This window comes from Capronia coronata (genome assembly GCF_000585585.1).
Source record: "Capronia coronata CBS 617.96 chromosome Unknown acBCG-supercont1.8, whole genome shotgun sequence".
In the NCBI taxonomy this organism is placed as follows: domain Eukaryota; kingdom Fungi; phylum Ascomycota; class Eurotiomycetes; order Chaetothyriales; family Herpotrichiellaceae; genus Capronia; species Capronia coronata.
In genome coordinates, this window is record NW_006912900.1 from 174,458 (window position 1) to 199,934 (window position 25,477).

Below are 25,477 nucleotides of genomic sequence, written 5' to 3' on the forward strand. Positions count from 1 at the left end.
TCTAGCTATAGGGATGCCAAGGTATGAGTTGTCTGAATTGCCAGTGTCCTTTCGAGCTCCTGCTTGTTGCCTGAACAATGTTACGAGCTAGAATTAGATCCCATTCCTCTGTTATCTCTGCATCCCAGGTCTATGCGCCGTCTCTTTCAAGTGTATTCCCACGCTGCATACAGGTCGGCATAGTCGACGGCCAACCCATCAAACCCCAAGCACTGTGATATATTGCCCTGGGGAACAGTGGCGTTCTTCAAGTTTGCGAAGACTTGCCAGGCATCTCCATCCGTGGGGCATGCCATCAGCCCATCAGCCCCAAAGGCCTCAGTGCTGAGAAGTCCGAGCGGTGCGCCAGGTGCTTTGTAGTAGGTGAACGGACACGGCAGCGAACCATTTGGCATAAGAGTCGAGTGTGCTTGGGTGTAACCAATCTCGCCTCGTGGAGTGACATACAACTGCTGACCTCCAGGGACAAGAACAGCCTATCCAGCGTCAGTGACTGTTGAAACCAGACACCCAAAACTCACCATGCTGCAGAGCGAAAACGCCGTCTCATTACCAGGCGGACAGGTGCCGATGTCGTCCACAATGTCCGGACAGTATGAGAGAGTCTTTCCCCCCAGATAGAAGCGTAACCCAGCAGCATTCATCTGCAAGAAGTGGATGGGCGAGCCGCTTCGAGCGGCAACGACGCCGAGAGGTGCAGTTGGAGATGTGAGGGCTCCGGACGAGGTGCTGCTCGACGTTGAAATGGCCGTGCTGGCAGCAGTGCTGCTGGCTGCCGCAGTGCCGTTGCCTGCATAGGTCGGTCCATGGCTATAAGAGCGAGGCGAACCTGAAGACCCGACTTCTTGAGGGCGGGGGGAGGCGCAGGCGGCCGTCACGAAGAGAAGGACTGCAATGAGAGAGGGGATCTGCATGGTGAAAAGAGTTGTGTGTTTCTTTGAGCGAACGACGAACTGATGAAGGAACTTGAATGAGATGAGAGGATGACCTCGAGTCCTTATGATGATGACCACGGCTGTTGGAAGAAGATCGATTGACTGTGATTTGGAAGCTGAGAGGGTAGAATTGAAATATAGCTGCGACTTGGAACAGAAGGGTTGAGCAGCCGGACGGAGTCACTGCAAATGTTTCCTTTCTTCCTTCTGTCTGTCTGCTTCTTCCTTTCATTCTCGACGGGCCCTCGCAGCTTTCCGATCCATTCTTGTGCTACTCCCCCGAAACATGCTGAGATGCTGGTACCGACAGAGACCATCGACCTCTCTGAACCGTCAATATGGTTTCTTCTGGCTTTTGACAGATAGATTCTATTCTCCTTCATCATTTATCATCATCCTTCCATCTCCTCCACCCTCCCACACCTGGCCATCACTTCTCGCTGACTGCGGTCGTCGACAGTGAACCTCTCCATCTCATTCTCCGGCAGTGTCGTACACCGTCCCTACTTTGATTCCCTTCCGGTCCCTCCTGGTCACCTTGACTCGTCGCGTCAGCCGTCAAGCAACTCCACCAAAAGGCGCAATGGCTCACAGACTTGTGGCTACGTCGGGCCTTGTTCTAATCTCGCCGACATCAATGAAAGAATCCACTGTTGACGCCACCTTCTGCGGAATCTCAATATTTTTCACTCAGCAAAGCACTAGAATGAGGGACCCCCTCCATCGACCTTCGATGTTTCCAAGAATCCGTCGTGTTGCTTGCATGACACCCAGACAGAGATCATACCTCAGGTATTTGGGGGATAGATGCAGCCATTCCAATTCCGTTCTCATCGAACCCCCGCTCGGGCCGATGTGCAATGCTCAAATAGACCGATGCTGCAGTATTGGCTTTCCGGACAAGATGGTCATACACCTTCAACGGCAGAGGCATGCTGGATACCCAACTGACGAGGGCCCTTTTAGCATCTATTCTGCCGACTAGAGACTGTGGCTTGTTTTCAACCATGTTGCCACGGCAGATTTCAGGCCCAGAGACAAAAGCGCAGGCGTTCAGATCAGCAGGTGGTAAGATTGCTGAGAGACATTGGAGGAGGATGTTCTCAACCAGTCCACCTTGTCATTTTAATTCGCATCTGCCAGACCTGCTTCGCAGTGTTTCACAACAGCTCTCCAGAATCTTCTTCCACACCATCTGGTCCTAGGACGTGGATACGTCTTCTTGCGTTTTGCCAATCGATCCACGCCAGGCCCTGAAGTAAACAATCGGCCAGGTCATCTAATTTGGAGATGCCATTCATGTTGGTGGCAAGGACGTTCCTCTTTCTGTCCTTCTGCCAGATCGAAACGAACTCGCTTGTGAAAGGTCGTAGATCTTCGTCTAAGCGGATTGCAGGAGGCTTCTCATCGTCCACCAGCATTTGTCCGACCCGATCGATCTTGGCCCTCTTTACATCCCGACCGCTGCGACGCACAGCTGGGGTTTTCACAGGAGCACTTTTGGCGGCCTCACGACTTTCGAGCCAGTATCTGTTGACAAAAGTCGGCTGCATAGGTTCCACCTGCACCTGGACCTTTCCTTCCTCGACCAAAGTCCGCAGCACAGCATACAGCATGCCCTCGAACACGCCGACTCGAATGGTCCATTCTGGCACAGCTGCTCGACCGCCACTGCGGAACCTTTGCCTCTCGATCAGAACGTGGCTTGGTTTATATGTCCGCAGCAGATTCGTGACCAAGTTATACGCGTGAAGTGCGTAGTCGATGGGCTCGAAAGATTCCTTGCCTAGCCGAGAACGGATATGTGTGACTGGCGAGGCCCCCTCTAGCTTAGACTCGCCCGGCGCCATCAGATGTGAGTCGATCGCCTCGACTTCCGATGCCTGAGACACGGCAACCTGGCGCCACTGCCGGAGCGTAGGGAGGCCGTACAACAATCTTTTGTCGACATGTCTCGGGGCCGATATATGTGCAAACGCAAGATTCCGGATGCCCATGTCGATGCTGAGAAGACTTAGATTTTCCCTTCTGGAGGTCTCGACTCCCGACAGTGCGTGCTGGATACCAGCCACTCGTTCAGCTTTTGTTCCCGAGCATGGTGAACCGATTGAGACCGCAATCCGATGCAGTCTGGCAAGACTTAACCCTGCAAGCCATGATGGCGCTGGGCTCATTTCATTTGCACAAGTCCACAAGACTATGCGGCAGATCTGCTACCTCAATCAGCGGAATATTATGCCTAGTCGAATCTCACGCCTGAGGACGGAGCGGACAGCTACTGGTGGCCCTTTCGCCCTCTGCTCCGGCGGACGTGTTGCGATGCAGGTTGCTCGGGTTGTTTTCAGTAAGTTGTCAAAAGGTTGGCGCAAAGGACGAGGTTTTATTGGAGGGACAGAAGGCCCAAGTCAATTGAAGTGTATAAACCTACGAGGTATGTACCTTAGTAGGTATGAACCCCTGAACGCGAAGCTCGAGCGACCTCACGTGACAACCAGAATCCAGTCCACTCCCAACATGGGATCAATATAAAACACCTATTAATTGTATTAGGAGAGCAATCTTCTCCTGCTATAACGAAAGTGACAAGTCGATATCTATCTCCTTGCACCCAGCAATCATGACACTCCATGTTGCTAACCCCGAAATTGGCCTGATGATACATGGGCAGACCCGTGATCCAGCGCCTTTATAACTCCCCGGCTGGCCTTCACCAAAGCAAATGGGTATCATGTAACAACCATCCTTTTGTTGTACAGATTATTCGGCATCACCGCCGCGTGCCGCTGTAATGTCGCCGTCCTCATCGCCCACGCTCTCATCCTCCTCGCTCTCATCGTCGTCGCTCTCATCTTCTCGCAAATAAACCAGGTCCTCCCAAACCCTCCAGTGGATGACTGCAATGTGTGCCAATCTGCTCGCCATGATGCCAAAATCTGTCAGTAAGCGACATCCTGGTGGCGGCTGGAAGCGGCGCCGCAGCCTGTTTTGGGCATAAGATATTGTGCTCGCTGGCAGTCCCTCATAAACTTTGGCATATTTATATGTGCATTCTTCAAGTGCTCTGCCAACTGCTCGAGCGACAATTCGGAATCGAGCTTCATACAGAAATTTTTCGTCCAACATCTTCGCCGTTGTTTCAGCAAGGTCTTCAGTGAGGGTCGAGTCCGGCTTTTGACAGAATCGGAGTGCGGAATGCATAAGCTCCAGAGTAACCGCGTTCACATGCCGCTTCCAACAGCTGGCTACTGTAGTGTCGAGCGCCGGGTCAGTCTCGGTCAGAGCCATGAGTCTGGTGCGAAGTTCTCCGTACATAAGACCCGGATTGCCGCCTGCCGAGCCACGGATTTGCTCAACTAGTTTGTTGAAGACAACGAGACATATTTCGACATGTACAAGCTCCTGTATCTCAGCACTTAGCATCCGTAAGCGAGATGTGTCGTATTTCAGAGTCTCGGGTATGATAGCAAGCTGGTTGAGGCAGAGTCCCACCAGCCCATGAATCAACGACACAAACGGCGGATCGTTGAGCGTTTCGCCTAATACCACGCAGTTCTGACCATGGTCCGTGAAGGCCACGAGCCACCAACGGTGGCTGTCGCGTGTTGTCAGATGCCCGTTTTCGATGCGAACCCCAAAATACTTTCGTTGGAAGTCGACTGTATCATCGATGAAGGACCCACGAAGGTTCCGGACCTGGTGATTGGCGACATCCAGTTGCATGGCCTCCAGCAATCCGAACAAGCTCTCGACACCCGCAACCAGAGCGCCAATGTCTCCCCGCTCGACACCATCTCTGATTTGGTCGGCCATATCATGGGCGGCCTTGTCCCTGTAGGGGGCACAGTGACTTGTCACGCGTTGACGGATCCAACCTGCCAGGCGGACAATGTCCATGAGGCCATGGGAGAGCTCCTGTAGAAGGAGAGGGATGTCGAGGCATTGAGCAAGCTGGTCGTGCTCACTATCTGGGAGCAGGGCGGTGAGCAGATCCTTGAGCTTGTACAACATATCGGGCAACCTTGGTTTGAAGAAACCTGGTTCCATGGGAGTGGACGAGCATTGCGTTTCGCACTCGACACAAGAAGGTAAGAAGTTATGTTGGTACATTATTTTGAGCTCTGCCTCGAGACTTAACCAGTATTTCCTTGCCTCCTGCCTTTTGAGCTCGCCCCTGACGCCAGGATCACGCATGAATTCAAGGTTGTGGTCATAGTTGAGGTCGATGCGCAAGCGTATATTGGATGTTATCCACTCGAGGTCCAACTCTTCCAAGCCCTCCTTAGTGACTGGAGGATGTGGCATGGCCGTAGAAAGTGCCCTATGCTCCTCTTTGCTTATACATGGCGGAATGTTCACACGCTGGCTCAATTCTTCCTCGTGATCCTCCTCCCCTCCTCGTGTCGATGATGTGGACGCGTTGTTACTGGACTGCGCAGCTTGACCCTGGGACGACTGCTGCATATCCTGATGACATGATGACCCGGAGGAGGAGGTTGGGCTATAAGGACATTCGACATCTTCCTCGGCAGGATCGGGCCTCTTGGACGGCAACCCAACCCTAGAAGACATGGATGATTTCATGACCGTTGGTACAGAGGACAACAAAGGCTCAGCAGAGTCATAAGCGGTGGCTGCAGGTGGCTGACTCCTCCCTGTTATAGAATCTCCTCTAACTCTTCCTGGTTCCTGGTGGCTAGCAGCTGGTTCATCGTCCCTATCCATGCTGCTGCTGCTGCTGCTGCTGCTGCCTTCCTTGTCGCATGCTCCCGAGACCGACATGAAATGCTATCGTTCCGAGAGGGCCGCTTTCGATTGGCGCATCATTTTCACTCTGGGGTAAAGGCGAGGATCTAGCAACGTTCCGAGAGGAGGAAACGCTCGGAACCGCGGGCGGAGGCAAGCACGGTGCTGGTCCTATCGCCTCAGCGAACGAGGGAATTCCCCCAAAGGCTGGTGGGACAACGGCGGGTGAGTGAATGGCAGGGTCCAGTTGGCAAAACCGGCGATGAAAGCGTGGCGGTAGGGGAACAAATGATCCGGAAAAGATGCAGGGTATGCTTGCATTGGCCTGCCTGTTCGTACAGGACTATTGCTGCAATCTTGGAGAAGAGAACGGTATTGATGTTGTCGAAGTTGTAAGGAGAGACGAGGAGAGCTTTCAATGCTGACTGTCTGCTGGAGGAAGGACAGGTTGCGCCTTCCGCTGTCACTCGTCAGACACTCGGAAGCCTCAGAGAAAGTGCGATCTGCGCGAGCTCTGCGACTGGGAAGGAGAGGCTGCGAGCCTCATTTCCATTTCTTCGGCTCAGCATCGAGAGAAGAAGTCGGTTTCAGCTCTGCATGTCAGGATACTTCTCTCTACCGTGCTCACCAGCGCCGGGTCCTTTATCTCTCTTCCCCAACCATTGACAGGGAGAGCGGGAAATTGCGCCTGCGCCCCAGTGGCTGCTTCGTCTCATGCTGCAAGTCGTCACGCAGGGCTCTCTCATCACTGCAATGAAAACAAAGCACAAACGTCCTTCACAGTTTTTGTCATCAATCTTACAAAGGCACAACATTGCCGAAGTTTACGCTCTACTGGTCTGCTAGTATACTAGTACCTGGGTAGGTGTTGGTGTATTCATCGTCTCGGTGTGGATCCTCAGCTGGCCACCTTGCAGGTCGATTGCTGGCATTCATTGGTAGTTTGTTGATGGTTTCCAGTCTTACCAATAAGGAGCAGAGGTTTCCCTTCTGGTCTGGGATGGAGACCAACTAACTCAACCGTAGGCTACAAATCACGAACGCTCTCGCTTCCTTCTCGTTCGTGGCGACGATCTACCTTGATAGGCAACCAGTCAGGCTGAGGCGACGCTGCCGCCACCTCCTATCGTCTACAAAGTATATGAGGGAGGTGGGTAGACTCAAGAATGAGGCTGTACCAGATAACATGGAACAGTCGTGGAGACAGGCAATGATCAACATCCTCCCGCCATGGAACACTCGCTTGGTCGTGCAATTGACGAGGGGAGACACGGTCGGTCTCACAGATGGAAGAATGCATACCATTGTGCTCCCTTATCACGACGGCCGCGCGGATGCAGTTCGCCGATGACACTTTTTTAACCAGTCAAGGAACAGTATGTACACTCTCACAATGGCCAACATCAATGCATCGGCTGCGAGAGCAAGGGCGTACAAGGACAAGCGATACTTCGGATGCCGTCGCTCCTATTTTCAGCAACTTCCATGGTACAACACGGCACTTTCTGGAAGATACATGCTTGCCGCATTTCCCGACGTGGTCATAAATCTAGCAATCCATATCGGTCAGACTCAAGAGAAGGGAACCTGTTGGGTGTCAAACAACTCCTGGATGTTTAGAGACGATGAAATATCGAAATCAGCCTTCCTTCAGGGGAGATTCCAGATTGCATAGGCCACCCGGGTTCCTTGGGATGAAGCGCAGAGAAACTGCAGGGTCATGTGGATCCTTCGGTCACTAGGACACAGATTGTCTCGACAAGAACGAATCCTGTTTCCGGTCCTCTTTGGCTCCACGACGTTGTAGGTAGGTAGCAAGTGACTGGGCCGACGCATGGTACTTTGAAACCGAAAATTGTCGGAAGCACTGTCAGAGTGACACTTGGTAAGGGAACGACAGCCTCATTCCTGTTCACAGCGAGGCAGGGAGTCCACAGAGCAATACTCCGGACGATCTCTTCCACCCTTGCTTGAGCATTTGCTCCTCCGGCCCGGAAGCTCATACCGCATGTCAGGGAATTCATGTTAGCCACGGAGCACCAGCATCGGTCGACTCGCAAGGCGAAAGACACTGCAATTCGTGGCCTACAACGATAACAAGGCTCTTTTCACCTACGGATCCTGAACCCTAACAACCACCTTGCGCGAACCCCCAGCGCCAGATCGCTGATGGGAATAGGCTTTGATGGCATCCTCAAACCCTCCGTTTCCGACCACTTCATAATCGCCCGGCCGCAGTTTGCCTTCTTCGAGCAGTCCAATAATGACCGGTACATACTGTTCGAGCTTTGCATTCAAATCCTTTGCTTCAGGTCTGCCAACGTCTCCCAATTGAACAAGATGAGTGTTACCGCCCTCGAAATCGCCAATGCCGCTCCAGTCGTTTGTGGTGGCGAAGAACTTCTCCGGGCTTTTGTTTTCCCTAAACAGTGCCTTGGCCAGCACTGGATCATCTGCGGCGACAGCGTCAAAGATCCTGGAGAAATTGCCCGATGTGGCCTGCATGACATGGCTCACTTGTTCGTCCAGTGAAGTCTTGTAGTTGAAAGGAACAGCGCCTAATCCGCTGACCACGCCAGCCGAGTTGGTCGAACAAGAGGCGATGACCCGGTATCCACAGATCTTGGCCAGCTGGATCGCGCATCTGCCGACGCTGCTTGCTCCTCCAAGGACGACGATCCAATCATGCTGTACAGCAGGCAGATTCTTCGGATCGGGCAGTGGAATATTGAGGCCGTCAAATAATCCCAAACAAGCAGTCTCGCTGGCCACTCCCAAGGTAGCAGCTTCGACCAGAGAAATGTTCTTTGGCTTCGCTATGGTGACACGGGCATCCATCAAAAAGAATTCCTGACAGGTGGAATACCCGGGAGAGCCCAGCCTGGTGCAGCCAAAGACTTCGTCGCCCGGCCTCAAGCCATGTTTTGCTCTTGCTTCGCTTCCGACTTCGACCACCACTCCTCCAGCGTCGACACCAAGTCCCAAAGGCCATGCCACAACGAGGGTGCCATAGGCGCTCATAAAGGTGTCACTAGCCTTGTCAGTAACGAGAGGCCATCTCCAGGAGCAGGTAGAGCAGATGGTCCAAGAAATTCTAAGCTACTCATATGTTTTGATCACTTACACTGGGTTTATAGCCGTCCAAACGGACTTCACAAGCACCTGGTCAGCGTCTGGAGTTGGCTTTTCCAGGTCATCCACAACCCTTGGCTCAGCACCGACCGCGGGGAAGACAACGCCTTTCATGATCTTTTTGGCTTCTTTGGCTTGAAATACAGAGAACTGCCAATGAATACAGGAGTATGAAGACCTTGTGAGTAAGTGTGGTGTTGGGCACAAACTGAGACGGGCCGAGACTCGATGCCGTCAAAGGCTATTTTGTATCTTTGGCAGCAGCGGGCAGTAGCAGGCAACGCCCGTCAACGTAACAGGTTGCGTGCAGACTTTCCTCGAGTCGGTCTTGAGAAACGAGCTTCCGCAACGGCCGGTGATGGACGTGCATGGCATCTCGTTCCCAGCGAATGACCTCCTGATATTAACTCTATGCTTGCTGGGACAAAGACTAAGTGGAACACCTACGAGGAAAGGGTAGGATATCATGGATCATGCTTCTAGCCATCAACCAAGAAGTGACACAACACGAACTACAAACTGTAGATAGGTCGAAGATGCCAACTCGAGGCAGTCTAGAAGCAAGAGTCTCTCCGAATACGAGGGCAGCCCTTGGTGATAGGAGGGGGTAAACCGCCACCTTCAACAGTCAGCAATTGGGGGATTTGATAAAATTCTCCTTTGCAGGTGAGAAGAGATCAGGCGGGCTTCCAATATAGTGTCGTCTTGACTTCCCACTAGATATAAGGGATGTAGTTGTTGAGGGCGGTTATTACTAGGCCAGTGCTTCATCAGCCTGACACGAGAAAAGAGTGTCTGCGCGTATCGAAAAATGCTCCACGGTATAGATATTTCTGTCGATCATAACAATCTCCAAGTGCAAGTCTCGACTACTGATACGGTGGACCATAGCGATCGGACTTTCCGGCGAGCAAGAGCCCTGCAAGGTTGCAGAGGAACCCGGCGGCCGACAACCTTCGACCTCCGGAGTCTGCCATTATTGTATTGCTGGGAGCTCAAAGAAAGTCGAGCTGCTCAAAGTCCTCACCCAACATCCAGCCGCGCAGCCAATTTCTACACCTCTTTGCCCTCCCCCCTCGGGGATCTCTTGAAGCAACCTCTGAGCAGCTTGTCACTTGAACCTAATTGAGTCTGCTTCTTCGCAGCCAAACCAGATCCTCGCACTCATGGCGGGCAGACAGTCAGCGCGGCTCCTGGCCCGCCAACTGACCTCGCAATGCGCGCATTCTCAACCTCAGGCTCGACGAGCTTTCTCCTCCGCCGCCTCTTACCTGGCCGCGCATAATCTCACGATGCCAGCCATGTCGCCGACCATGACGGAAGGCAGTATAGCCAAGTGGATGGTCAAAGAGGGGGAGTCGTTTTCCACTGGAGACGTCATCTTGGAAATCGAGACCGACAAGGCTACAATGGACGTTGAAGCCCAGGACGACGGGGTGTTGGCCAAGATCTTTGCCCAAGACGGCACCAAGGGCATCCAAGTGGGCACCAGAATAGCCGTCCTCGCCGACCCCGGCGACGACATCTCGAGTCTGGAGATCCCCCCGGACGATTCCACCCCCGTCAAGTCCGAAGCAGACAACGTCAAGGGCGGAGAAGATTCCTCGTACGCGAGCTCTGGCGTCGAGAAGGATGTCAAGGGCACTCCCCAGAACAAGAGGCCGGCAAAGGACAGGCCCCTCACGAGTCCGCGCGGTTCAGGCCAGAACCCGAAGTACCCTCTGTATCCGTCGGTGATCGCCCTCATCCACGAGAACCATGTCCCCGACGAGGAGGTCCCCAAGATCCCGGCCACTGGCCCGAACGGCCGCCTCCTGAAGGGCGACGTCCTCGCCTACCTGGGCACGATTGACCCGGAATACACGGCTAAACTGGCCGAACGGATAGAACACCTCGAACACCTGGACCTAAGCAACATCAAGGTCGTGCAGTCTGCCGCCAAACCCGCCGCCGAGGCCGCTGCTGCTGCGACAGCCGCACCAGAACCTCCCAAAGTCACCAGCGTCAGTCTGCCCATTTCCTTGGCCGAGGTGCTGAAAGTGCAACACCGGATCCAAGAGACCTTGGGCGTGACTGTTCCTCTTTCCACCTTCCTTGCCCGTGCCGTCGACCTTGCCAATGACGACCTGCCGAGACCGAAGGGCCAGAAACCCTCCGCCGACGACCTCTTCAACGCCGTGCTGGGCCTGGACACCGTCCCCTCGACGTCCAGGGGCACCTATCTCCCGCAGATCGACGCCCTGCCCAGCTATCCCAGCAAGAAGCCGGCCCCGCGCCCTGCAGCAGCGGCAAAGAAGCCCGACATCATCGATATTCTATCTGGCAAAGCCGTGCCGAAGCAGTCATCGCGCAGCCCATTGCCCTCGTCGAGCCCGAGATTGTCGACCGCGGATGGCGCCGTGAACGTCTTTAGCCTGACGGTGCCGGCGGGAGAGGAGAAGCGAGCACGCACCTTCCTGGAGCGTGTGAAGACGGTGTTGCAGGTGGAGCCTGGGAAATTGGTGTTCTGATGCGAAATGAGGCGCTGGAATCTTGCAAAAATGGACTGTAGTAGTATAGATAGATTCGCTTCACTTTGCCTTTTCACTCCAGCTCCCAGATGTAGAAAAAGTACTTCGATCGTCGTCAGTGGGTTTACTGGGCAATCATTGACCTACTAGTACGGAACACAATCGGAACTCCAAGTCTGATGTCGCTGTGGTGTCAAACTTGATTTTAAATCTGTCACTGCGTCTCATTTGGATGGGACGCAACGCTTTTGTCATGTTGCGCTTGTGAACGCTACCAGCAAAATAACCGCTATAGCAGGTGAGACTTGAGGTTGGGTTTTCCGGCCAACATCAATCCATGAGAGCCATTAAATGCATATCAATCCAGCGCCATGCTTGCAAACCCCCCCCCCCCCCCCTCCCCCCCTTTTGCCTGTAATGGCACTGCATCTGAATAGAAGCATGTCGTTTGTCTCTCGTGTCTCCCATATCATCTCAGTTCATGATCATCTGCATGGCGAAAGATTGTTCGCTTGCTTGTTGCCTGCCTAACATGCTGTGAATCTCCTGTGCCCGCCCTGATCTCGAATCGAAGAGACTGAAGAGCATAAACAGCACCAGATCCGCCCCGCAGAGATATTTTGCGTCTGTATCACAAATAGTGCACCACCCTGTACAGTTATACCACATGTGGCAGAAACGTTCCCCAGTTGCGTGGCTCTATCCATCCCGTTCGGTGGTGTACTGGCCTCGCTTTCTCGGCTTTGAAAGTCGTGCTGTTGTTCTCGCGCTGATGTAACCTTCAATCCCAACACTCGACCAAAGTCTTCGGGAGTTCAGCGAATGGCGCCCCAATCGCCCAATCTCCCTGAGAGACCATCACTGTTCCTGCCTTCGTTGCCTTTCTTGCCAAATACTCGCCAGAATCGCAGTGTCTCATCGCCGGCCCCTGTCACGACGGTGGTACCATCAGGACTCGTGCTCAAGTAGAGGACGCGGAACGTATGTCCAGTCAGGCTGACAACCTGTTCCATCTTTGGATACTTCCACACCACGATTTGATTTTGGCTGTAACCGTGGGTGCTGACGATTTCGTCGCTGTTCTTGCTCCAAGCCAGGTTACAGACCTGACTTCCTGTATCGATTTCCTTGATTAGTGAGCCAGTTGCAGTGTTCCAAAACTTGATGGTGCGATCTGCGGTGCCACCACCGGATGCTAGCAAGTGGTGCTGATGAGGACTCCAGGCAATGGCTTTCACTGCGGCCACATGGTTCGAAAATCGATACAGAGGTGTCTCGGAGAGTTTGTCCCATACACACAGCTTGTTGTCGTTTCCGCCCGAAGCAAGCTGACCATCCTCAGTGTTCCATCGCAGTCCACAGACTTCCTGTTTATGTCCTGCCAAACGTCTCAAGTACTGGTCGGGACTGCGGACGTCTCGGTGATAGATTAGGCGATCTCTTGATCCAGAGGTCAGGATATGGTCGTTCCAGGCCAGCGCACCAACTCGCGCCGAATGACCGGTCATTGTCCGTAACCTTCGGGATTTCTCGGCATCATAGATCTGGACGAAGCCTTTGTGTGTCCCAACGGCGATATGGGAACCTCGTTGAATCCAGGCGACCGACGTCACCAGATCGTTGTCAGGCAACTTGCACAGTTGAGTCACTTTGCCCGTCGTACTGTTCCACATGTAAACACACGACCCAAGCCCGACACCGAGAATGTTTGCCGATCCCCAATCCACCAAGTTCAGGTAGAAATCATCCGCGAGTTCGGGAGCATCAAGCACTTTGTACGGCACTTTGGCGATGGGTCGAGGCTGCTTTCGGGGGGTCTGCAGGATGGACTGAGAGGAGTAGTTGATAGGTGATATAGAGTACAGGTCGGATCTGGCGTTCAAGTTGATAATGCCTGGATGCTTCCCAGCTCTTGAGGAGGGCGTAGGATGGCCCGACCCTATCACTTTCTGAGGAGAATTGTACGAAAACATATTCTTATGAGGAGTGGTTGGAGTGATTGACGCTGGCGGCAAGGCTGAAGCGGAGGGTTGTCCGGGAGGAGTCTGACGGCGGCCAAAAAGATCGTCCGGTGAAAGAGATCGATAGTCCTGAGGTACTGAATCGCCCATCAACTCATTGCGCAACACTTTTGTATAGGTTCGATTGGCTTCTTCGGTGCGCTGGAAATGGAGCTCGCCGTTCGGAGCCTTCTTCTTTGATCTCGATGGCGTGGCTGGAGATCCGTCATCGTGCAGCAAGCTGTAACTTGCTTGCAAGTCTTGTCCGTCTCTATTGGGGATGAACCTAGGGATGGCTGTCAGCTTGAAGTCCGGCATTCGATCGCGAAAGCCATCTTACCGATCTCCGTAAACTCGCTGTCTCTTCCGGCTGGGACTCCGCCCTGGTGTTCTCTCTCTCTGCCTTCCTGCGCTCTCGATCTCCTTCAACCGCCGTTGCAGAGCATCCGTCTCCATGGCTTCTGTAGCACGCTGTATTGCCGACATGCCCTCGTCGTTTCCCAGAAACCGCTTGCTCGAGATCGTGGGAGGGGTTTTGGAGCCGACCGGAGTAGGTAAGGATGGAGTTCGAGGACGGTGGGAGGTGTCGACAGCCAAGGGAGTTGTTGAGTTGTCTGCCATGATGAGGATGTTGTGTAAATAACACGGGGATCGGTCCGCCCGGGTGACGATACAGTGAAGACCAAACTGAGGCGGAAGTAAAGTGAAGTGAGGTGAGTGACGGCTATGGTAGATATCGCAAAATGGTGACCAGATTACAATCAATATGCTCGCTCAGTGTTTTGATGGCCTCCGCAACCGCGACCGCTTGTCGTCCTGAGACAGTGAACTCAGCAGTGGAGGAACGAATTGTTAAACAGAGGACATGGCTCGACGTTGATTAAAAGCACCTCTATGTAGATGGCAGCTATTATAACGTGAAATGGTACAGTTGGTGGATAGGGTAGTGACTGTTTGGCGGCAGCAGTGAATGTTCGTTCGCATTCATTCAGGGACGAAGCCAGTGCTGGATAGTAGTAACTACCTTAGTAGTAGTACTGCCACTGCACCGCGACTGCCGCTGTAGAGACTCACTGTCAGTGGCGGTTTCCGCCGCTTCTGGATCCGCCAAGCGACCTTTCCTAAAGCGGATCTACTCCTCACTGCAGTGCAAGTGCAGTGCAAATAGTAGAACGCCGACAGATGCCAGATGTCAATTCATATACTAGGTACTACCTGCGATAGTACCTACGACAGTGAGATGTCTTTATGTGCAGAGTAGCAGTTCACCTCTCGCTCTATCTCCTGTCCAGCATAGGACGTGTTGACACCTTCGGTTTCAGTCGCTATCGCTACACGTGAAGCCAGAAACAGCTACAGAGCTCTCCATCACAACAAACCACTTTACGCGGCCAGATGGCGACCAGGTGAAGAGCTCCAGTACCGCGTCTCTTTGTTTTGAGCGGCAAGGGAGCCCGATAATTGTTGTTCCCCTCGTGTCAGAGTCCACCTCGGATCTTCGCTTCTGGTTCATTGAGAAGGATGTTTCAAAGGTGGCTGCAGGGAAACAATTGATTCGACAAGAGGATTGGGCGATACGGATCCCTCCATGAGGCTTGCAGGCGCATTTATCCTATTGTAAGCGATTGGCAGCTCTGGGCATCGCTAGGAACCAGGGCACGCTGAGAGCCCCCCTAGGCCCTTAGCCCTGGCCCGGGCGATCAGCTAACAGCTACGCTAGGGGGCCCTTAGGCCCCTAGGCCTCAGGGAAGCCGAGGGACTTGAAATAAATGCATCTGTTTGGGCGTCCCCAGCGCTGTCCTTCACCTGGAATGGCCAGCTGCAAGGGTTAAAGCTTAGGCACGTTTAATAATAATGAAGCACCCCTCTGGATCCCTTCCGTATGGGCTCCGTAAAGTCGACGACCAGCTCCACCAGCTCTGACGTTGACTTCACCGACCTCGGTTTCCGTATCTACCAGCTGAGATACGCATCCTATCCTATTCCTGCGTACAGGTATACCTACGTACTATCGATCGTCCATCTACCACGCTCACTGCTGCGTCTTGAAAGCACATGCTCCTTCGCCTCTCCATCCGCCCGTCTAGAGCCAGATTCTATTCCACCATGGGCGTCGTAGACTCCAAAGCCATGGCAACCGACTTTCTCAATTTCGTCAATGCATCCCCCACACCGTTTCATGCCGTGAAGTCGGTCAAGGAACGTTTAAGCGAGGTTGGCTTCAAAGAAATCAAGGTCAGCCGGTATTCTCTGCTCCTATTGCTCCATACCTAATGTTTCTTCAGGAGAAGCAATCATGGTCGTCAACCTGTGTTCCCGGCGGTAAATACTTTCTTACGCGGAACGGTTCGACGATCGTAGCCTTCGCAATAGGCAAGAAATGGAAGCCAGGCAATCCGATCTCCATGATAGGTGCACACACCGACTCGCCTTGTCTACGGATCAAGCCGGTGAGCAAAAAACAAGGAGATGGATTTCTGCAAGTTGGAGTCGAAACTTATGGCGGCGGCCTGTGGCACACGTGGTTTGATCGCGACCTAGGACTTGCAGGAAGAGTCATGGTGCGAGACGGCGATGGAAACGTGGCTCAAAAGCTGGTCCATATCAATAAGCCTATTCTCCGGATTCCGACCCTTGCCATCCATCTCGATCGGCAGGAGACGTTCTCCTTCAATAAAGAGACCCAATTATTCCCCATCGCAGGGCTAGTCGCCGCGGAACTCAAGCGCCAGGATGAAAAGAAGAATAAGGAGTCCAAAGCTACTACTGCGGAAGAAGAAACAGAAGAGACCAAACCATTTACACCGCTGAAAGCTTTGACGACAAGGCATCACCCTCGAATTGTCGAAGTAATTGCCTCAGATGCAGGAGTTTCACCAGAAGACGTGGTTGATTTTGAAGTGGTCCTCTACGACACCCAGAAGGCTTGTCTGGGCGGCCTTAACGACGAATTCATCTTCTCAGCAAGGCTCGACAATTTGAACCAAACATACTGTGCAACGCTGGGATTGATACGTTCGCTTGAAGAGCCGTCAGCACTTGACGAAGAATCCTCCATACGCTTGATCGCTTGTTTCGACCACGAGGAAATCGGAAGCATGACGGCGCAGGGAGCTTTCTCTATGATGCTGCCAGCCATAATACGCCGGCTCTCTGTTTTGCCCGCGTCAGCATTCGTGGATGACAGCTCCGAGCAATCGTACGATCGCGTCGATGAGACGGACACGTCTACAGCCTACGAGCAGACGCTGTCAAGTTCCTTCCTCCTCTCGGCAGACATGGCTCACTCCGTCAACCCCAACTATGGAGGCAAGTACGAATCGGATCACCGGCCAGAGATGAACCAGGGCCCTGTGATCAAAATCAATGCGAATGCAAGGTATGCCACCAACTCGCCTGGCATTGTTCTACTCCAAGAGGTTGCGCGAAAGGCACCTAAGGTCATCGAGACTGACCCTGAGGGAGTGCCGCTGCAATTGTTTGTGGTGAGAAACGACTCCAGCTGTGGAAGCACAATTGGCCCGATGCTATCTGCTCATCTTGGGGCTCGTACACTCGATCTTGGCAACCCGCAGCTCTCCATGCACAGCTGCCGTGAGACGGGCGGTGCGGACGATGTTCACCATGCTGTTCGACTGTTCAGTAGCTTTTTCCAGCATTACTCCCGGCTGGAGAAGACGATATTGGTAGACTGAACGGCGGCTTTTCCATTGCCCGCAAGCGAACGTGATCAAGCAACACGGGGCTTGGGGGTGGAGCACAGAAGATTGTACCAAAAGACAAAAGGGTAGTTACATTATGCCAGAAGGGCCGACTCAGGGGGTTCACACATGATCGCTGAAGCCACCGGGACTGGGAATTGCAGATGTTGGTCGAGCCATATTATACCCAGATACTAGTACCAGAGTACAATCAGGTTGTGGAGATGAGGGTGACGCATTGATGATACTATAGATAAATGATAATAATTGTGCCATGATGAGGAAGCCGCAGAACAACCTCCCGTGAGTCTTTGATTTCACTTCGCTGAGCAACCTTCACCATTGTCCTGGAACGTGCCGCATACTGTGACCTTCCATAAATTCTTGCGGCCATGTCAACGCCCGAATACCTCACAGGCAAGAAGGATGCCATCCATCAATTCATAGACAAGTACGATGTCCGTGTTTCTACGAACCACCTTGAATCCTGCTTCTGTTGCGGCCGGACTTGAGACCAACGAATGCTGACCATGATGCTCAGGTCTTTCTCTTCGACTGCGATGGCGTCCTCTGGTCAGGCGACCACCTCTTCCCCGGAAGCGTGCCTACCTTGGAGATGCTGCGCAAGAAGAACAAGCGGGTGGTGTTCGTGACCAACAATTCGACCAAATCGAGGGAGGACTACCGCAAGAAGCTCGAAAGCATGGGCATCCCAGCGACGGTAGAAGAGGTCTTTGGGTCCTCATACTCGGCCAGCATCTACATCTCGAGGATCCTCCCGAAGACGCATCCGGAGGTGAAGAAGAGGAACAAGGTCTTTGTGGTGGGCGAGGCAGGCATCGAGACCGAGTTGGCGTCCGAGGGCATCTCGTATCTCGGAGGTACGGATCCCGCGTACAGGCGCGAGGTGACGCCCGATGATTACAAGCTGCTGGCTGCAGGTGACCCGTCGGTGCTGGACCCAGACGTTGGAGTGGTGCTGGTAGGCCTGGATTTCCACTTCAACTACCTCAAGCTGTGCTACGCCTACCACTACATCCAACGTGGCGCCTTGTTTCTGGCCACCAACTTGGACTCGACTCTCCCATCTGCCGGCGCCCTCTTTCCCGGAGCCGGGTCGATCAGTGCGCCGTTGGTCAAGATGCTGGGCAGCCAGGAGCCCATGGCGTTTGGGAAGCCCAACCAGGCCATGATGGATGCCATTGAGGGCAAGTTCCAGTTCGAGAGAAGCAAGGCCTGTATGGTCGGCGACCGGACCAATACAGACATCCGCTTCGGTCTGGAAGGCAAGCTCGGGGGTACTTTGGGCGTCCTGACCGGCGTGGCTACGAAGGAAGAGTTTCTCGAGGGCGATGTTCGACCGCATTACTACGTGGACAAGTTGGGAGATCTGCTAGAGGGCGAGTGACCCGGCTGCTTGCAAAGAGAAGTCAGACGATGCTAGTAGTGGAAGGATGGGCAATGCAGCATTACTCCTTCTGCCACCTGGCCTGGTGATAACGCCAGAGGAGATAAAGAGGTACTAGACAGCAGGCTAGAAAAGCAGCTCAGGTAGACTTGCCATGTCAATATTCGCAATACAACTGTGCCACTCGAGTCAATTTCCTCGCCTCACTTGTCCCATCTCCCTCTACTGGTTCTGAGAAATTGCTGGCTCGTCCCACCCACGAGCCGACATCCTTGTGCCCAAAGTACGCATACCTTTCTATCCACGGACAGGCATCCAGCCATGGCAAAGCCTCTCGCAGGAAGGCGCTCACCTCATCGACGTCGGTCTCGCCATTGCCCATCTTCGAGCACGCAAACTCGTTCAGCCAGACCGGAAGACGGTACGTCTGGTGCATGTCTTCGAGAAATGCACGCATGTCTGTGAACCGCGGCCCATACCAGTGCAAGACGAGGAAATCGATCCCATCATTGCCGCCCAGCTGCGCCAGAAACGAGGTCAACCAAGGCTTGCTCCGCCCCACGTCGCTGCTCATACCAGGACTGCCCAACCGAAGGCCGAACTTGGCTTTTGCAGGGAGGACGACATCTTTCCATAGTGCGACGGCGGCTTCGACGTTGAGGTTGGCTTGTTCGGGAATTTCAGGTTCATTGAACCCCAGCAGTGCGCTGGCCTTGCGAGTTCGGAGGATATCAGTCAAAAACGGGTCGATATCTTTGGCCTGCGCGGCCGTCCTGACACAAGGGATCCATTCCATGTCCGGCTGCAGAGAATCTGGAACCCATAACTCCCAGTTGAAGAGCCATCTGATCTTGCCTGGCATGGATACGTACTGCTCGAATAGCTTGAAGTGTGACCCGGGCTGATCCCACGGCCAGCATAGCCCACGTTTGCCGGTCTCTGGGGGAATACGCGTCTGGGATATTGACGTTGACGGTTGCGAGGAGAGAGATTTCGGTTTAGGAGGCGGGCTAGGCCTCGATTTGGGCGGCATGTCGACGGAATGAAATCCAAGAACGGTGAATACTTGAGTGAGAGATCAATAACGCTTTCGGGAGTGGCTATCTCGGGCAATGCTAATAAAAAGAGGGAAACCCAAGGGCGAACGAAGTGACTGAAGCAGTCTTGCGAAGGATCAAATCCGAGTACGACGACAATGATCAACAGAATTCCATCGCAACAGTCGTTCCGCAAAGCATCTGGAGGTCAACGAGCGAGCTCCTATATTGACTGCTCTAGTACGCGCCTAAGAGATAGGTACTGACAAGTTGCAGTCAATTGAAGTTGATCATCCCATGACAAAACGACCAACTGCGCCACTTTTCAGATTGCGGACAATCAACATTTGTTATCAGTCAAAATATCATCTCGACTCAATATGAATAACCGCTTCTCTGCTTTCTGCACACTTCTCGATCTCACAAACTACAGCTCTGAACTCCGCTCTCGAATCGCCGAGAGTCACCTTTCTGTCGTATCCTCCGTCCTTTTCATCCCATCCGACCTCGTACGCGTTCTCGAGTCCAGGAGTTATTTGCCGCAGGTTGGTGTGTGTCGAAGAGGATGGATATTCGTAAGCTAGAAAGATTTGCCAGCGGCTGGGCTTTCTATGGCTCAGCACCTTGAAGTTCAGCGTTGTTTCGTTTTCCGTCGAGGATCAGTCGCGCTTTGCGAACGAGAGACATTTGTCCATGTCGCCGGATCTGTGATCAGCTGGTTCTGGAGGTAGAACTACGCCGAGAAGCACACCTCTTCGGTCGACATCAATGCATAAGGACATCATGATAAGACCATATGCTGAAAGGTAGGAAGCCTTCGTGAAGGCATAATTTACAACAGCAGATTCCAAGATCCCGGAAGATTTATCAGCGTTTGATATGTGCTGTTAGTCCTGGTAGGAGGAATTCTAATAGTCACAGTCATGCGAGCGTACTGTTGTGCAGTGATTTCTCTACACAGTGACTTTTGTCACAGGTTCATCGGCTGTCGAGTCAAACGGCCAGGTCTGTCACGCAGCTCGCATGGCCCCTTTCATCGACCTGTTTGAACGGAGTGTTGTGACTCCCCATATTAACTCGTGTACCCGTTTACCCTTTGGAATACGGAGCCATGGCAGACAAGTTTCTCGGGTTGCTGCTACTGTTCATGTGCGCCTCGAGGACCAATTCTTGCGACTTCGAACAGCTCTCTATACTCGGCTTGCAGTGGGTGCACAAACGGAGCCCATCGCTATCGACAATGAAGGCCGGACCAGCATGGTACTGGACTTCGCGTAACCACCCCAGCCACGTACCTTCGGCGAGTCTCTCTCATGATTGTGAAACAGACATGTTCAATCATGGTCATGGCCGCAAACAGTGCGTGCGGCATATTGGCCCTCCCACATGCTCGCAGTGGCTAGACGGCGCTTTCGCAGGAAGCCCCTTTAGACCAGCATTCGGAGACTCTCCTGTTCAGTCAGTCTACTCTACGCCCGCGATTCAACAAGATGATACTGGCGACCATGTCAACGGGGTACCGTCGTCTCCCACACAGCGACATTCAACGGATCCAGAACCGGCGTCGACGTGGTCTTCGCAAAGTCCTCCACATGCTTCTCCCGAGCAAAGGCGACCACCATCTCTCGCAGAACCGTTTTCGGACAGCGAGGAATCTGGTAGCTTGCGACAAGATTCACCTAACCACGAGGTTCATGGCGCGGCAACAGGTGCCGTTGTCGTCCATGGCCAAGGCCATCAGGTAGCTATACCTGGTCGATCTGGACCCGGAGCACTGCTTGCGGCTAGTTTGAACCCAGACTCTGAACCCTTTGTCCCTACTGGGTCGTCCTCAGATCGCTTCACACAACCAGACTGCCCACGAGAAAACATCCGTACCAACCAACATGGTCCTCAGATAGGTCCTCATCTGGCTCTGGTTCCCCGATGTAGATCAAGAGAGGTCCTCACCACGACTCCACCACCTGCGTCTCTACAGAACTACATATGCTCGCTTCCTCTTCCTCAAGGCCGTGGCCATGCCTCGTCTCTATTTCACAACACAGAACTTGAGTTGATGCACCACCATCTCCCGTTCGAGCACATCCCTCTCCGATTCACCATGTCTCCTCCTGCAAGTCTCCCCGTCTCGCCCGATCACGGCCTCATGATGACTTCCCATCGAGGCTCCTCTTCAGCCAGCAGTATCAGCAGTGTCAGTCTCAGCGACGACGACACTAAGAGTAATGCGTTCCGCGAGAATGAATGCTACCAAGCACAAAACGAAGAGTTGGCAGCACTCGTCAAAGACAGCATACCGCTTCCGCTTCATTCACTGGAGAAGACTGTCCCTCCTGCAGCGACGCTGGAATACCCACGCCTCCAAGCCCTGAACCCATGGGTGCCGTCTTCTTCGCATCCAACGTCCACTATCGAACCGTCATTCGTACCTGTTTCTGCAGCGCTCATGGCTCCGCGACGCCAATATCAATTTTTCAACCCGATAAATGGTTTCATTCCAGGCTATGTTCCTCCCTGCGGCATGAGGCCACCACCAGGACTTTTCCCCATCGCGTACACCAACGGTATTTCCTGTCATTGCATCCAAGACGCCGAGGTTTCCTCCTCTGCACCGCGACAAGTCCTGGCCACGTTCCACACAAACGGCGGATGGCGCCCCGCCGCGCCCGGAACTTTCACGACCTCAAGGTTCGGCGCTATTGGGGAACACCTTGCGCCTAGCAATGTACCGCAGAATCATATCTGTGCTGGCCAAGCAGGAGAGGTTCCGTTGAGAGGATGGATGGGCTGAGTGGACACGTTGAGACAGGCGACCGTGTCAAATGATTGTCACTATGCTGGTGAGCATACATTCAGCCAACCTTTCCGCCAGACCACGCAGCACAATACTTCGTGCCGGAAACGGACATGAATTCTGGCCTGCTTCTTGAATCATCTGCCTTGTCATAGGACAGCGAGGATACTGTGCTTGGGGGCAAACTCTCATGTCATGACTTGCTTCAAGCAGTTTCATCCCTTACATGAATTCACCCCGATCCGGCACAGGCATACACACCTACCTAAGCAGCAACCACTAGAACCAACCCAACCCTTTCCTCGAAACGCATTCGTCTCGGAAGACAGAACAACAGATTTTCAGTCCTGAAGCATGACAGTGCTTACTACATCGTTCATGTGGTGGGAGATTCCACGGTGAACCGGGGTCAGGGAGTCAACACGTTTGTCTCCCGTCTCTCCCTCAGCAGACGATAGTTGCTGTATCTGTATCTCAAATTAGCCGATTTAGCTTGCTGTACCATAGCTTGGTCTTACAACCAAATCACATTCATATTGCAAGTCGTATTCACAGTCATATTCGTATTCGGGTTCACGTCGGACCGCCCACGGGAACAAGGGAGGACGGAGACCGAAATTGATCGGTCCTGGCTCATTCCCAGAGAGCCTTGGGCATAATATACTAGGATAAAACTTGAGAGCTAATACTAAAGGGTATCTTATTGAACAGAACGCAAACTATCACCGTTAGGGGGCCCCAGCAAGCGCCATTACAAGAAGGAGAAAGAAGCAGCGATCAATGCGTAGATGATTGTTCGCTTGTAGACAGAGTCCCGCTCAAATCTCCCGCCCACCAGGCCGCTTGAAACAGTATACACGATGTTACACGTCAATGGTCGTGACGATAAAGGCTGGAAAAAACCCGCCATCTTCAGGCGAAGCGCGTCCAGCATCCGCGCCGGAACTGACCCGCAGCCTCCAGGTAGGCTCGTAATGTTCAAATTCCTCTCCGTGCTGTCGCCTGTCATTCTTGACCAGCCGAAAGCGGCCCGCCGGAGACAGGTCTCCTATCCGCGACACTACCGTTCGCATCATTGAGAATATCGGCTCCGGTCGCTCTGGAGCTGGAGGTGGATTCGTCTTGACCGTTCTGCGCGGTGTCATCCAGGAGCGGGATGCGGTCGATACTTCCTCTCTTGCCGTTGCCAGTGCTGTTGCTATCGGCCTTGGCCTTATTTTTGTCCTTATCCCTGTCGGCACCGTTGGCAGTCGAAGTGCCATGTCCTTCTCCGTCCACAGGTCCGGATGGCGGACTCATCGTCACCCCACCAGGGCTGTTCTGCCATTTGGCCACTTCGCGCCTCATCTGCTCCAGCTCTTTCTCGAATCGCTTGCCGAAGATGTCCATGTAAAATACGGCCCCATTCCACACGCTCCACGTGAAGACAGACATGAGAAACGTGGCACTGGCCCAACGGTACCAGAACCAGATAGGGCACGGAATGATCGTCAACAGGGCGTAGCTGTACTGTATGAGCATGAACGCCGGCTCTTGTAGGTTCTGGGGAAGGGACAACACGCATCTGCCCAGCCACGTCTTCGAATACGATTTCCGTAGCCAGGTAAACGAGGTAGGCCGTCCCGCGGCAATTTGCTCCCGTCTTCGCACCGTGATGAAGAAATGATAGAAAAGCTGCCATACGGCATAGGGGATCGTCGCCCACACCAGCATGGCAGACAGACTGTAGTGTTCCGGTGAGCCTGGAGGACTATGTTTGATGTCGTAGACGGCACGGAAGCGGTCGCGCAGAAACTCCTCGGGCGTCAAGTGGACGATACAGTGTAACACGGCAGGCGGCATCACGTGGATGAAGAGACTGGTCACTTTGTCCAGAGAGTGGAAGACCAGCGAGTTCCGCCACATGGCAATGGCCACTGCATTGTTGCCGTAGGCCAGACAGTATGTGCTGATGAAGAGGCGCTTCGATCGAGGAAACACCCAGATGGACAATAGAGTGAGGAAGTTGACGAAATAGCACAGGTCCGCAAGGAAGTAGTGGTATCCCTTCCGCCGGTAAGTGATGAATCTGATGGGCATGAAGTACGCGAATTGCGCGGTGAACCAGTAATAGAAATGCTGAGGTGCCGCTCCTATCAGATAACCCGTGAGGAACACATTGAGTACGGCGGAAATGAAGGACACCTTCTCTCTCATCGATATAGCGACGATATCGTTCCATCTCTTGCTCAGATCGTCCACAGATTTCTTCATCCGCGACCGATATTTGGCAAGCTGCTCGTCGGCGGTGGGGACTCGTTTGCGCCATTCGGCCACTGCGCGGTCTTTGGCAATGTTGCCTGACGTCCGTATCCTCTCTTGCTGTTTTGCCAGCTTCTCCTTCTGTGCAGTGAGCGATGCCTGCCATTTCTCGAGTTTCGTCGGGAGGGAGAGGTTGTCGAAGATGTCGAAGAAGGTGAGTTTGTCTAACGGGGTTTCCCAGTCTTCTAGCATTGACTGGCTTGCTGTATATGAGGAATTTCGTGACAGAAGGTACGGGCTTCCAGGAGTCGACGATTGGTACCCTGGCGTGAGGTAGTCGGTCTCTTGTAGACTGCCAGGCATATCCGCCGCCGCCGCCTCGTCCAGATTGCTTGACACGGACTTCGACCGGGGGATACGTATCGGGTCAGACATGATCACAATCCAAGAGGTTCACAGCTTGCCGCGGGCAGAATGCATAGAGATGAAGAGAAGAGAGGGGCGTAGGCTCGATGTGCGAGAAGACGGTTGTTCCCAGAATGCAGGAAGGTTCGATACTCTGGTTGAGGAGAATCCTGGATAAAAAACCAGGCAGAAGTGCCCCGCGTGCCGGCTATTCAACGACCACGATGGCGAGAGATCATGCTGCTCAATAGACAATGGTCTCGAGATGTGAAAAAGAGACGAGATTGTTGGACTTGGAGGAAGTCGTCGTAGTCGAAGTCGAGGTCAAGGCGTGCGAACATGCAGCAAGTTGACTGGGCGAAAGACAGACGTCACAGGGCAACAATTGACACAGCTTGGAGTAACAAGCAATTCTCTAGGGCTGCTTAGGTGGTTTAGGCTAGTTTGATAGGGACTAGAGAGGGCCCTAAGTGCCAATCAGGTGCCTGCTCGAGCCTTGGGGCACACTTGACATGCTTATTCCACGCCTAAATCGATAGGCTAGGGTTCCTCAGACTCTCACGCCGCCTGT

At 53.4% G+C, this 25,477-nt stretch overlaps 11 protein-coding genes across 11 annotated transcripts; 4 read left to right on the plus strand and 7 right to left on the minus strand.

Annotated features, from left to right (window-relative positions):
• Nucleotides 1–146: 146 nt before the first annotated feature.
• Nucleotides 147–914, minus strand: A1O1_08318 (uncharacterized protein; the record flags this gene model as incomplete). The annotated part of the gene is made up of 2 exons (XM_007729180.1): nt 147–476; nt 522–914. The coding sequence occupies 2 exons, from the start codon at nt 912–914 to the stop codon at nt 147–149; spliced, it is 723 nt and encodes a 240-aa protein (XP_007727370.1).
• A 1,181-nt stretch (nt 915–2,095) lies between these two features.
• On the minus strand, nt 2,096–3,109 carry A1O1_08319 (uncharacterized protein; the record flags this gene model as incomplete). Its single annotated transcript, XM_007729181.1, has 1 exon — nt 2,096–3,109. The coding sequence occupies one exon, from the start codon at nt 3,107–3,109 to the stop codon at nt 2,096–2,098; it is 1,014 nt and encodes a 337-aa protein (XP_007727371.1).
• A 583-nt stretch (nt 3,110–3,692) lies between these two features.
• On the minus strand, nt 3,693–5,504 carry A1O1_08320 (uncharacterized protein; the record flags this gene model as incomplete). The annotated part of the gene is made up of 1 exon (XM_007729182.1): nt 3,693–5,504. One exon carries the CDS (start codon nt 5,502–5,504, stop codon nt 3,693–3,695), a length of 1,812 nt encoding a protein of 603 aa, XP_007727372.1.
• Nucleotides 5,505–7,790: 2,286 nt separating this feature from the next.
• A1O1_08321 (uncharacterized protein) lies at nt 7,791–8,924 on the minus strand (the record flags this gene model as incomplete). Its single annotated transcript, XM_007729183.1, has 2 exons — nt 7,791–8,709; nt 8,803–8,924. The coding sequence occupies 2 exons, from the start codon at nt 8,922–8,924 to the stop codon at nt 7,791–7,793; spliced, it is 1,041 nt and encodes a 346-aa protein (XP_007727373.1).
• Nucleotides 8,925–9,976: 1,052 nt separating this feature from the next.
• A1O1_08322 (uncharacterized protein) lies at nt 9,977–11,320 on the plus strand (the record flags this gene model as incomplete). Its single annotated transcript, XM_007729184.1, has 1 exon — nt 9,977–11,320. One exon carries the CDS (start codon nt 9,977–9,979, stop codon nt 11,318–11,320), a length of 1,344 nt encoding a protein of 447 aa, XP_007727374.1.
• An 815-nt stretch (nt 11,321–12,135) lies between these two features.
• On the minus strand, nt 12,136–13,941 carry A1O1_08323 (cell division cycle 20-like protein 1, cofactor-APC complex; the record flags this gene model as incomplete). Its single annotated transcript, XM_007729185.1, has 2 exons — nt 12,136–13,606; nt 13,661–13,941. 2 exons carry the CDS (start codon nt 13,939–13,941, stop codon nt 12,136–12,138), a joined length of 1,752 nt encoding a protein of 583 aa, XP_007727375.1.
• A 1,485-nt stretch (nt 13,942–15,426) lies between these two features.
• A1O1_08324 (aspartyl aminopeptidase) lies at nt 15,427–17,015 on the plus strand (the record flags this gene model as incomplete). The annotated part of the gene is made up of 2 exons (XM_007729186.1): nt 15,427–15,555; nt 15,606–17,015. 2 exons carry the CDS (start codon nt 15,427–15,429, stop codon nt 17,013–17,015), a joined length of 1,539 nt encoding a protein of 512 aa, XP_007727376.1.
• Nucleotides 17,016–17,413: 398 nt separating this feature from the next.
• On the plus strand, nt 17,414–18,429 carry A1O1_08325 (4-nitrophenyl phosphatase; the record flags this gene model as incomplete). Its single annotated transcript, XM_007729187.1, has 2 exons — nt 17,414–17,479; nt 17,563–18,429. The coding sequence occupies 2 exons, from the start codon at nt 17,414–17,416 to the stop codon at nt 18,427–18,429; spliced, it is 933 nt and encodes a 310-aa protein (XP_007727377.1).
• A 157-nt stretch (nt 18,430–18,586) lies between these two features.
• A1O1_08326 (uncharacterized protein) lies at nt 18,587–19,462 on the minus strand (the record flags this gene model as incomplete). The annotated part of the gene is made up of 1 exon (XM_007729188.1): nt 18,587–19,462. The coding sequence occupies one exon, from the start codon at nt 19,460–19,462 to the stop codon at nt 18,587–18,589; it is 876 nt and encodes a 291-aa protein (XP_007727378.1).
• Nucleotides 19,463–20,577: 1,115 nt separating this feature from the next.
• Nucleotides 20,578–22,257, plus strand: A1O1_08327 (uncharacterized protein; the record flags this gene model as incomplete). The annotated part of the gene is made up of 1 exon (XM_007729189.1): nt 20,578–22,257. One exon carries the CDS (start codon nt 20,578–20,580, stop codon nt 22,255–22,257), a length of 1,680 nt encoding a protein of 559 aa, XP_007727379.1.
• A 1,008-nt stretch (nt 22,258–23,265) lies between these two features.
• On the minus strand, nt 23,266–24,936 carry A1O1_08328 (uncharacterized protein; the record flags this gene model as incomplete). The annotated part of the gene is made up of 1 exon (XM_007729190.1): nt 23,266–24,936. One exon carries the CDS (start codon nt 24,934–24,936, stop codon nt 23,266–23,268), a length of 1,671 nt encoding a protein of 556 aa, XP_007727380.1.
• Between the last annotated feature and the right edge of the window lie 541 nt (nt 24,937–25,477).